Source organism: Rhinatrema bivittatum, chromosome 5 (genome assembly GCF_901001135.1).
Source record: "Rhinatrema bivittatum chromosome 5, aRhiBiv1.1, whole genome shotgun sequence".
Lineage (NCBI taxonomy): Eukaryota > Metazoa > Chordata > Amphibia > Gymnophiona > Rhinatrematidae > Rhinatrema > Rhinatrema bivittatum.
Genome location: NC_042619.1, coordinates 120,033,097 through 120,045,501, shown reverse-complemented (window position 1 = coordinate 120,045,501; position 12,405 = coordinate 120,033,097). Strand labels below are relative to the sequence as shown.

Genomic DNA, 12,405 nt, shown 5'->3' with positions numbered 1-12,405 from the left:
TATGGCTTCTTCCCTTGGATGGGTCGGCTGAATCTCATTGTGGGGTGCGGCTGGGGCCTGTACCCGAGCTGGTTCCCCTCTTGTGCTTGGTCCGAAAGGACTGGTTCCTGCCCGTAGGGCGGGGGGCCTGATAGTTGCTCCTGTAAGGATTGAAGTGCTGTGAACTTCTGCCCCTGGAGAAGGGTCGTTTGTTTCTCTTCGTCTTATCCTCTGGTAGGCGCGGCAATGGGGACTCGCCCCATTTGTCGGACAGTTTCTCTAGTTCGCTGCCAAACAGGAGGGATCCTTTGAAGGGTATCCTTGTGAGGCACGTTTTGGAAGATGCGTCGGCCGACCAGCTTCGGAGCCAGAGTTGCCTCCTGGCTGCCACCGCGGATGACACTCCTCTGGCCGCGGTGTGCACTAGGTCAGAGGCAGCGTCCGCGAGGAATGATACTGCTGGTTTTAGGTCTTCTCCCGGGGTGGTGTTCCTGGTTTGTGATAAGCAGGCATGTTTCACCATGGTGCAGCAGGCTTCAATTTGTAGAGACATAGCGGCTACGTCAAATGACTGTTTCAGGATGGACTCCAGACGCCGGTCATGTGCATCCTTGAGCGCAGCTCCTCCCTCCACTGGGATAGTAGTGCGCTTAGAGACTGCGCAGACCATGGCATCAACTCTTGGGCATGCAAGGTTGCCGGGTCCAGGGGGGTACAGGGCTGCCAAGGCTCGTCCCCCTTTGAATGTGGACTCCGGAGCATTCCATTCCAGGTCAATCAGCTGCTGTGCTGCTTGTAACAGAGGGAAATGGCGAGAAGTCTGTTGAAGACCCTCCAGCAGGGGGTTCGGTTTAGGTTCCCCTGAAGTACCTGGGCCTGGGATAGCGAGCTCCGTCAGGCATTGGTTGACCAGGTCCGGGAGCTCGTCCGTTGTGAAGAAGCGTCTCATGGTTTGGTGAGGCTCTGTCCCCGGGGGGGAGCTCCCCCTCTTCTAGGGGTTCGGCTTCCTCCTCAGAGATGTCCGAGTCCCCATAGGTGGGGCTTCTGGGTAGTGGAAGCCTGTGCCTAGGTCTTGAAGGGCCTGGGGCATGAGGGTCCTCCGGTGGAGCATGTGGCTGGTCAGCCTGAGGTTCAGTTTGCATTTGAACAAAGGCGTGAATCCCCTTGAAGAACTCCACCCATGAGATCGACGCTGGGTCAAAGCTGAGGGGCACTGGTTCCTTGGTAGTCCCCGTCTGTGGGGAGGTCCCCCTGAGGAGCTAGAACTCTGCCCTGGGTGGGACGGTCTCCCAGGGCCTCCTCGCACTGCGTGCACAAGGCGTCTGCCTCCTCGCTTTGTGCGGCTCTGATGTAGAATGCTGGGCAGAGGCCTTGAGCTTTTATCCCTGTTTCTGGGGGTGCCATGGCTGTCTGTGCGTAAACGCTTATGCGCTCTGGTGCACCTAAGATGAGCGTGTATGTTGTGCGCGCAGCTGTGCACCCAGCCGTAGATATACACCCGGCTCTGTGTGTGCAACTTATGCGTGCAAGGCTTGATGTGCGTGTAAGGCTATGCGACAAGTGCTTTGTGCGCCTAGGTCAGAGTTGTGCGCTTGGGACGAATGCGAACGGCGCGGCGAATAGGGCCAAGATGGCGACGGCGAGCACGTGGGCAATATGGCGACCCCCTCGGAGAGTCTCCACGTGGGTAGACCCTTGGAAATAGCCGGAGCCTGGCCCTGCTAGGGCGGATCAACCCGGTGGCACTGGTCCCGGGCCAGTGACCTGTGCTCCTCCTCGATCCTCGGAGACCGGATTAAAGCAGAAGACTTCTACCTTACCTTGTCTTCGGCGCTTCCCGGTTTCGTCCCGGGCGGTCTTTGGCTGCGGGGGGGGGGGGGGGGGGGGGGGGGGGGGGGGGGGGGGAGAGGGCAAATACCTTCACCACTGCGCTCGAGGGTGCACCTGCTGCCTCTCAGCCGCGCCCGAGGATCAGGGGCTAGGTCCTCACTGCGATTCGGCCGCCGGACCGAGGCTTTCCTCCGAGGGACCATGGAAATCACCTCGGGAATCTCAACTGGGGGAGGGACCAGAGGGTATCACCGCAGGAGAGCGGGACTCGTCTTCAGGTACGTTTCTTCTTTGAATTTGGTTCTAACGCTGTGAGAGCTTGCAGATAGTCCCTAACTGCTATGGAGACGGAAAATACTGAAGAGCTGCACTTCCTGCAGGGGTAAATGTACTAGGGGCTGACGTCAGATTGAAATCTGATCCGTCTCCAACTGCTAGCAGGAGTACACTATACCCATTGGTCCTGAGTCCATCTGCTACACGCTAGGAAATAGACAGTTTTTGGGTACTTGCCAGGTTCTTATGGCCTGGATTGGCCACTGTTGGAAACAGGATGCTGGGCTTGATGGCCCCTTGGTCTGACCCAGTATGGCATGTTCTTATGCTCTAATCCTTTTCTATATTATATTGTATATAACTGTGAAATAGATTTTTTGTGCTAATCCCTAAGGCAGTGGTTCTCTTTCTGTCGGGACACACCTGATAGATGGTTCTCACATGCGTGACACACTGAACACATGACCATCATAGGGCTAAATGTAAAAGTACAGTTTGCATCCACAGGAACCTCCCTGACCCACAATTATGTATGTAAAGCACAATTATGACATTCCCTGTACAACTCACCATACAAAAATGATATATGGTTCTAGTGTCATCTCAGTAACAGCAACACAAACTCCTACTACCAGGCTCAATAGCCCTACTTATGGAAAGACAGCAGTTTATCGCCAATGCATGTTCTCTTGAGAAGATACAACAAATAAGACTGATACAAATGCTTACATGCTAGTAAAATACCTCTCCTCGGTCACATACACAGAACCGACTTAACATACTCCCAGGATCTGCAGTAATGGACATCAACTAATCTGCACACAGTTACACCTGTATTATGGAATGCACTCAAACAGTAACAACCCTACAAATATTAAATCAGGCCATAAATGCCAATACACCTCCTGTTAGGAAAACAGAACTAGACAAGCAGCTATAGATCCCAACACAGAAATATCTGTATAACTATACTAACAAGCAGAATAAAAGTTTCACAACAACTATGAACAGAATATCATCCAACAATTAAAAACTCATAGCATTTAAAAATTCTCCAAACACCAATAAAATATTCCAAAACAGCATACATTACATAATATTCAGTAATTAAAATGGCAGTCAATCAAGAAAAATAAACTTAAAAAGCCACCTTTACTAACCCCCTCCAGCAGCTCTCCTACTCCTCTTCCATGCAGGCCAGTAGCACACACCAAAAGCAATAATGGCTGAAGCTCTGTACTCATGGTCCTCTTCCTTAGGGCCCACGACCAGTCTGTCTCACACACACACACATAGTCACACCCCCATGACCAGTTTCTGTCTTTCACACACCAATCATCTCCTGACCAGTCTCTCTCTTACACACATACCAGTCACCTTCCCGAACAGTCTCTCTCATGTACACACAAACACACACAGGCATCTCACATCCATGGCAGGCTTCTCACTCCCATGCTGTGTCTCACACACCCAGGTTTTTCACTCCTATGCTAGCTCTCTCCACATGCACAGGCTTCTCATTCCCATAATCACTTTCTTTCTCTCTCACTCACCACATACATACCAGTCACACTCACATACCAGTTTGTCTCTCATACACCAATCATCTCTTGACCAGTCTGAATGCAGCTTCTAAAGCCAAGCTTTCCCTTTTTATCATTAAAGCTCAACTGTAACCAATATCTGTAATTCTGAGTTATATGCACTCTTATGAGTGACCATATCTTGCTATCTAAAATAAAGAAACTGAAAAAAAGTAGTCTTACCTGTACTTTAACCTCCTGATGACTAAGAAGAGGAACTAAAAATGGTACAACTCCAGAATCAATCACCATTTGTATCTGCTCATTACCTCCATCTGTTAGGTAGGACAAGGCCCAAACTGTGTCCACAATAATCTGAGAGAAAAGAGAAAAAAAAACCCCATTTAGGCCACAGGCTAGCTAGTCCTATTATTTTCACCACTCTCTATCAACCAACTGCATTGCTTTATTCAAGTTCCTTAACTGCTAGATGGCTGGAAAGGAAGTTTCCTCTGTTCTTTAGTTGTACTCATATTCCAGCTGGAAGCAATCAGTGGCCAGCTTAAGCTTTTTCTGCAGTACTACTAAATCATATCAAGTGAAATTGTCCTTTACAAAGAAATATTAGAATGAGGGTTACCATCCTTTTAGAAGTTTTGAGTCTGCAAATTAGAGAACCATACTTCTAAACAAAATTAAAGCAAATTTTAGCATCTTAATACACAAAAGCTGGAACAATTTCTAAACATACCCTACATCTGCAGAGGACGCAATCAAACTAAGGAGCAGGAGTCCTAGGCAGTGTTCAGTAGTAACAGTTATGTGTTAGGAAGGACACTGCCAAAAGCTACCCATAACTGTCTACTCAGGGTGCATGTATACTGCATTTTAGAAAGAGTGAGTCACTGTTTGCCCTGGCTGAAGAACTGTCACTGGGATGGCTGGGCTAGATGGAAGATTAAAAATGGGATAAAAAACTGAGTAGTTAGTGAATAAAGGCTCTTGCCACTGTAGGCCCCCAGGAAATGGTTACTTAAACAGATAAACTACCCAATTATCAGGCCAAACAAAAAAAAAAGTCCTAAGCAAATTTTTATAAATTTCAATTAAACATCTCATGACTTTTAGAGCAGTTCATTTTACACTTTAATATATTTCTACCTGTTATCCCAATCTATTTTTTTCCCATGAAAGCAATCACTTACCTGTAACTACTGTTCTATTTTATTTTATTTATTTATTATTTTTATATACAGACATTCGATCTCAATTGAGATATCACACCGGTTTACATTCAGGTACTGTAGGTATTTTTCTATCCTAAGTTTTTGTACCTGAGGCAATGGAGGGTAAAGTGACTTGCCCAAGGTCACAAGGAGCGACTCGAACCCTGGTCTCCTGGTTCACAGTCCACTGCTCTAACCACTAGGCTATTCCTCCTGCCCTATTCTAGAGCAATAGTAGTCAAATGGGCCACCCTAATGATCATGTAATTTGTATTACTTGCAGAATTTAAGGACTCCTTTGGAACTTTCTTAGAAAGCTTTAAGTGCAGGGAGTTCCAATGACATGGTCTTTAGTTAATTATATAAGCAACTGAACACCTAATATGTACAATTAGTAAGAATGCCTCCTAAGCACAGAGGCAAGAGGGTAGTAAAGCTCACTGTACAGCTAAGAGAACTACAGGTAAGCATCTTTAACAAGCTGCACTGGTGAAGATAAAGCATGAATGCTACCAACAGTTACAGCACAGTGAAACTTGTAGGCACAGAAAACATCTTCAGGATTTTTTTTTTTTGGGTAATCAGAAAATGGAAGGAGCACACAAACTCTGAAAAATAAAAATGGGCCTAGGAGGGAGGGACTTTTCCAGAACTGAATCCAGCACCTAGTGCGACAGCAAAGAAGTGGGTTCAGCTGGCAAATCAAATATCTTCAGTAAACCCAATGTCTCCGCCCTTGGATTTGGAACCTTTTATACTTTCAGGTGCAGGCTAGATCCCATCTTCTCTAAGAACTTAGGATAAGATAAATCCTCTGGCAGAGAATAGAGTTCAGGCGGATCTTCAGGAGGGTCTGATGGGTACCCTGTAGACGTGCCTGGAGATGTCTGAGGGGAGTCAGGTTCCACAGACAATGGAGACTCTCGTACAAGAGGAAGATGCTCCAGTGGTTGGGGGCGAAGGGTCCCCCGGTGACCTTGTCCCTGGATGTTCTGGGGACGAAGGTGCTGTTGGCTGTGGTGATTCTGGCTCACTACCTGTCAAGGAGGGAGGTAGAGTGAAGGTAGACTGCAGCATCTCAAAGAAACCAGAGAGAGCTGAAGATAGTTGTGTAAAACGCCTGTTGAGTTTGAGGCGGCATATGCAGTTTGGAAGGTCATTTAGAAACCGCTGGTGGCAGCACCGCCAGTTAAATATCAGAGTCTGGAGCCCCAGGACTGTCTCTTTTGTGGACGTAAGTCCCGTTACCTTCCTCCTTTTGTAATGGCTCCTGTAGCCAGACATCTAAATCTCTGTTTTTAGAGCTGGAAGACAGGTCAGAAAACACCTGCAGTGGCGATGACAAGGAAGAGGAATGTGAAGTTATCTGAATGTATTCCTTTTCTGACTGCAGGGGGATCCTGGTGTGTCCTCACCCATTGGTGACATTGAATGCCCCGACAGGTGTGGGCTACAGAATTGTATGATATGTTGTCTCGAGACCTCTGTAGGTTTTTTCCCGGTAGCCATCATTGAATGACTACCTCCCTGGCTTGTCCTTTCCTTGCTGGTAGAAGATGAGTGCTTTCACCTCGGGTGCTTCTCCGTGCTCGGCTCGAGTCGAGTGGAACAAGTCCCGTGGGGGGTGGCTGGCGAATCCCGATGTTGCGCCCCTCGGGCATTGATGCCGGTGCTGCATGAGTATGTCTACTCCACGTGTGCTGATGCCGGCGCCGTTTGCTTCGGTTTGGGCTTTTTCCTTGGTGCATCCTGCGCAGTCTTCTGGTGCTTTGGCTTCGATGTCGAATGCATCGACTTTGGTTTAGTGTGAGACGGCATCGTCGATGCAGGTATTTTATGCTTCGATGCAGTCTGAGGTTGTTGCCCATCGCCATGGAACCCGGGGGCGACAGACGCATGGATTTCACTCCCTCTCGATGAGGCTTGGGTTTGGAGCTCTGGGAGTGTCGAGCCCTCTGTCCTCCAGTCCTAAGGTCTGTGGCTCTACTGACGCTGCTCTCCTTACCTTCGGGGTCTGCTCCTTAGACGGCCCCGGAGACGAATGGGTCTCTGAAGATGGGGCATAAGAGCCTCCTAAGGCTATTCGAAGGTCGTGGATTTTCTGAGCCCACTGCCGCTGGGCGACATGCGGCCACAGTGCTCGCATGTGGCCTGTTCGTGGTACGGGTCCAAGCATCGATAACATCGATCATGTCCATCCGTGATGCACTTGCAGAGCTTGAATCCCAACGGCCTTGGGTCCAACTTTTTGGACATTTTTAAACTAGTAGTCTCAAATTAGTCTGAAGAGAAGAAGCGCCGTGCGCGGAAAAAACAGATTGAGGAGATTATTTTTCTGCGCAGGAATGCACGCGCAGCTGCACAGAGCAAAGCTCTGAACTCTGAATTCAGCCATGCTTATCAATGGGAAAAGCATGAATGCCACCAACAGTTACAGCACAGTGAAACTAGTAGGCACAGGAAACATCTTCAGGATTTTCTTTTTTTGGGTAATCAGAAAATGGAAGAACACGGACACAAACTCTGAAAAATAAAAATGGGCCTAGGAGGGCGGGAATTGGGCTCTATGGCACAAAGAGGTTTTCTGGGATGGAAAATCCTAATCTAGAAATCCAGCAACGGCAGCAATGAACATATGGACTGAATTCCATGTTGCAGTTTTGCAAATTTCTAAGATTGTGTCAGCTGTCAATCACCCTGACAGCACATGCTTTAATATGCTCTTCCAAGGGCAAATCTGTCAAGGTATAGCAATAAGAGATGCAATCTACTTCAATTAGAGATGGCATTCTTTGTCAGAGAGCTTTTTCCGAACTTTAGTAACAAGATTGGAATAGACCTTATAGGGAACTGGATGTCAAAAGGTTACCCTCAATGTATTTGAAGTTGTTCTAGAGGGATGTATATGAGGAGGAAGGGAAGGAATATGGGGTGATATAGAGAGAGTTACATGCTGTTTTGAATGTACTTTACTTTTGGGGATTTTAAATTTCATACCTGTGGAACTGCACTGAGAGACTGTCATGAACTGGCCTTTGTGTTCTGGAGGTGAAATCTTCCAGGTGCAAATACCAGAATAGAATTTGACCCCAAGTAAATATGGACAGAGAAAACCAACACACAGGCTTAAGATTTGGTTCTCAACCACTTTGAATTGCAAGCTGAATTCCTCAAGTGGGGGAATTAAACTTGTCCCTGCTCCGGAGCCAATCCTCAGTCCAAGACGTTTCTCACTACCAATATTATGCCAGCTCTGGGCCTTTTAAAACGATGCTCCAAAACCAGCTTCGACGAACTTGTTCATCCTGGTTAGGAAGGCTCAGAGCCTTTCCTGCCTGGAAGTACCACTTGTGGCAACATCTTCACAAACCAGCTATATGCAGAGATTCTGGCCGTCACTTTTATAGCACGTACTTCATGAAAATCCCTAATGGCTTCTGATGCATTCTGGGAGCTTTCTAAAGCTGGTTTGTCTCTTGACCATGGTCTAGAGAGAAAAACTGCAGTTGATCCACAATTATCTAACAGGATTCAATAGAGCTGAACTAGTGATCATATATCAAGCTGACCAAGTAATATGCATGGATTTGGAATATTTTTTCAACCTTGACCCTAGCAAAAAGGCCCTCACCCTTACCAGAATGAGGTCATTTTTAACACAATAGGCATGAGGAGGGTGAGATACTCAACCTAGCACTCTCAAAATGGGGATAATGTCCATGTCTGCATAGGTGCCCACCTGAGCACCAGTGAAAATCAGTTATTGTTTGATACTGCAAATAAACAGTCAAAAGACAAGTTTTGAATTTAAAAAAATATGGACTGTCAAAATGAGGATGTTCCTGAGGGAAGAACTAGAAGACTGGGAGAAAATGGGTGAAATACAATAGTGGGCCAAATTAAAAGGAGCTATTACAGAGGCATCACATTTATATGTTAGAAAAGTATACCAAAGTAAGAGGAAAAAGAAACCAACCTGGTTCTCAAAAGAGGTGGCTGAAAAAATGAAGGGCAAAAAGATCAGCGATTAAGAAGTTGAAAGGATTCCAAAAAAAGGAATACAGGGAAGAACACCTGGAAAAACAGAAAGAGGATGAAAAATCAGGACAGCAAAAAGTCAAGTGGAAGAAAGGACTGCCAAAAGAGGTGACAAATTTTTCAGATATATCCAAAAAAAGGACGGCCCAAAGTGGTATAGTGAAATTGCAAGATGACAAGGAGCAACATATGGAGAGAGACAAAGAAATGGCAGAAATATTAAATACTTCAGTTTCGTGTTCACTAAATACTACCCTAGAGAAGGACCATTGCTAGTTGACTAGACCATAGATGGAAGTGAAGTAGACAAACTCCATTTCAGAAGAGAACACATGGGAAGAACTAAGTAAAAGTGGACAAGGCCATGCAGCCAGATGAGATACATCCTAGGATACTAAGGGAGCTCAGAGATGTCCTGGCGAGTCTACTGACAGACCTTTTCCATAGATTTCTGGAAACGGGAGTGGTGCTGCATGATTAGATAAGAGCAGTGGTGGTCCTGCTTCTCAAGAGGGGTAACAAAGAAGCTGGAAACTACAGGCTGCTTAGCCTCACCCTGTTTTTAGGAAAATTAATGGATTTTGCTAAAGGAAAGAATAGTGAACTATTTACAAACTGGTGGGTTGCTGGATTTGCCAGGGAAAGGTTCTATCAGGCTAATCTGATTCTTTTGATTGGGTGACTAGAGAACTGGATCAAAGAAGAATACTCAGTCAGGCCTATCCAGTACCGAGCGGTAGGAAGAGCTGCGTTAGTGCCTACGGCACCCGCGGTTACCGCCCGCACAGTGCAGCTCACCTACCGCTCAATCCTGAAGCCTAATTATATGTAAATGTAAGCCGCGTCCGAAAAGCCTTAGGCCCGCGCAACCCAGGATACTGGATAGAGCGCCTATACAGGATCCTGGGTGCGCGGGCCTAAGGCTTCACGCCACGCTGGTATCTGTCATTTCAAATGTCATTTGAAATGACAGATACCAGGAAGCAACGGCGGCGACAGCGCAGAAACAACGGCGAAACGACTTGTCAGTGTCCCCCCTCCTCTCGGAGCAGGGCGCGAAAAGCCGCCTTGCTCCGGGAGGAGGGACACTGACAGCGGCGAAGCAACGGCGAAGACAGCGGCGAAATGACTTTTCAGTGTCCCCCCTCCTCTCGGAGCAGGGCGGAAAAGCCGCCTTGCTCCGGGAGGAGGGGGGACACTAGCAACCGTAAAGCTTTCCCCCAGCCCGGACGCCAGCAAAAAACTTACTTTTTTGCAGCCAGCCATGAGCAGGAACACGATCTGGCCTGCCTTAGCTCCTCCCGACAAGATGGCCGCCTGCACGGGGACAGCGTGCAATTGGCCACTGAAGACGTGACGTCTTCAGTGGCCAATTGCACGCTGTCCCCGTGCAGGCGGCCATCTTGTCGGGAGGAGCTAAGGCAGGCCAGATCGTGTTCCTGCTCATGGCTGGCTGCAAAAAAGTAAGTTTTTTTGCCGGCGTCCGGGCTGGGGGAAAGTTTCGCCGCTGTCATCTCTCTCCCCCCCTCCCGGAGCAAGGCTGCTTTTCGCGCCCTGCTCCGGGAGGGGGGGGAGAAGAGATGGCAGGGGCGAAGCAACTTACTTTTAGCTTTTAAGTTTTTTTCGCTTATTTTTTGGATTCGCCGCTGTCATCTCTCCCCCCCCCCCCCCCCCCCCCTCCCGGAGCAAGGCAGCTTTTCGCGCCCTGCTCCGGGAGGGGGGAGAAGAGACAAGCGGCGAAACAACTTACTTGCACGGGGGAAAGCAGTCTCCGTGGCAGCCCCAGTCCTCTCACCTCCTCCCAAAGCCAAAAAAAAAAAAGCTTTTTTTTTTTTTGGCTTCGGGAGCAGGGGAGAGGACTGGGGCTGCCACGGAGACCGGCACCCATGATCGCGGCCGGGGCAGGTGAGCGGGGGCTGGGGGAAAGCTTGCCACCTACCCTTACCCATGCCTCTACCGCCTGGGTCAGGGTAGGCAGTAAGTCTGCAGGTTAAACGCGCGACAAAATGGCAGGGAAAGGTAGCGTTAGTCGGGGCGCGTGTTACGGGATGCTAGGGGAATAGCTAATTGGCTCGTTTGCATGCAATATCGAGCTAATTCGCTTGTTCGCATGCAATATACATGCCGCGGGCGGAAGGGGTTACCCGGGGAATTTAGGACGCGGTAGGAGTAGGTTAAAGGGGATTCGGGATTGCAGGAAGGGCTAACGCGGCTGGAACGTGAGTTAAAAGCGGCTTAGGAGCAGGGTAAACGCGGCCGCACTTTACAGGATAGGCCTGAATGTGATTTATTTTGGGTTTCAACAAAGTTTTTGATACGGTCCTACACTGGAGGCTCGTGAATAAAATAAGCTTGGGAGTCAGCACCAAGGTGGAGTGGATTACAGAAGAATGCTGGGCTGCACAGAGAGAAAGAAGAAGAATAACCAGCAGGAAAAAGGAGTACTGTGTTCAGTACTGAAGACTATCTTAAAAGGGATAGAGACAGGATGGAGGCGGTCCAGAGAAGGGTGATCAAAATGGTGCAGGTTCTGTATTGGAAGACTTATGAGATGCTAAACAATCTAAAAATGTATACCCTGGAAGAGAGAAAGTGCAGGGGAGATATGATACAGACCTTTAGATACTTGAAAGGTTTTAATGATTCGTGATCTTTGAACCTTTTCTGTTGGAAAAGAAACTGAACTGGGGGGGGGGTCACAAAATGAAACTTCAGGGAGGATGACTCAGAGGCGTACTAATAGAGGGAGGGCGAGGGGGGCGGTCCACCCCGGGTGACAACAGGGGGAGGAGTGCCACTGCTCCTGGCAAGAAGGTCCTTCAGCAGCGCGGAACAGTGACGCGGCGGTGGAAACCCCAGCAGCAAAAGTAAGGACCTGCAGCAATGGCGCGGCCGGCATTTTCTAGAGCTGGCGGCAAAGAACAGACCCAGCACTGCCGCCAGCGGCTGAAGAAAGGAGAGACTGGCCCTGTGAGAGTAAGTGCCGATGAGGGGGTGCGGGTGTGTGTGAGACTGAGTGTATATAAAAGTGAGTGTGTACATATATATGAGAAGGTGCCTAGGGGTGGGGGTGAGAGGAAGCATATATGTGTGCGTGGGTTAGACATGAATTGTGTGCGAGATCAGAGAAGCGTGTGTTTTTGTGAGAGATGGAGGAAACATGCGTGTCTTTCACACACACACACACACACACACACACACACAAGCTCTGTCTCACCAAGTGTGTATGCGTGTGAGATAGAGGGAACATTTTGTTTGTCTCTGTGTACCTCAGTTCACGACAATCTCAGTGTGACAGGTATGGAGAGTGGGGGATTTTTTAAAATCCTTATTAGTTTTAATTACTGGGTGTTATATGATGTCTGTTTTGAAATATTTTATCAATGTTTAGGACATTTTAAAAATTTTGTACAGGAGCTTCTAATTGAATATTCTATTCATCAGCTGTTTTAAAATGTATATTTTAGTATGTTTAATATTCTGATTGATTTATATTTCTTGATTGTATTGTTTTGAGGAATAGTGATTTTCTG

General features: G+C 47.9%; 1 protein-coding gene across 3 annotated transcripts in view; it reads right to left on the bottom strand.

Annotated features, from left to right (window-relative positions):
* KPNA3 (karyopherin subunit alpha 3) overlaps positions 1–12,405 on the bottom strand; it is a 276,618-nt gene that overhangs the window by 97,576 nt on the left and 166,637 nt on the right. For all 3 annotated transcript variants that reach the window (XM_029602832.1, XM_029602829.1, XM_029602833.1), the window contains one exon: positions 3,852–3,983. In XM_029602832.1, the coding sequence (XP_029458692.1) occupies positions 3,852–3,983 (132 nt within the window). The remainder of the gene's footprint in view (positions 1–3,851; positions 3,984–12,405) is intronic.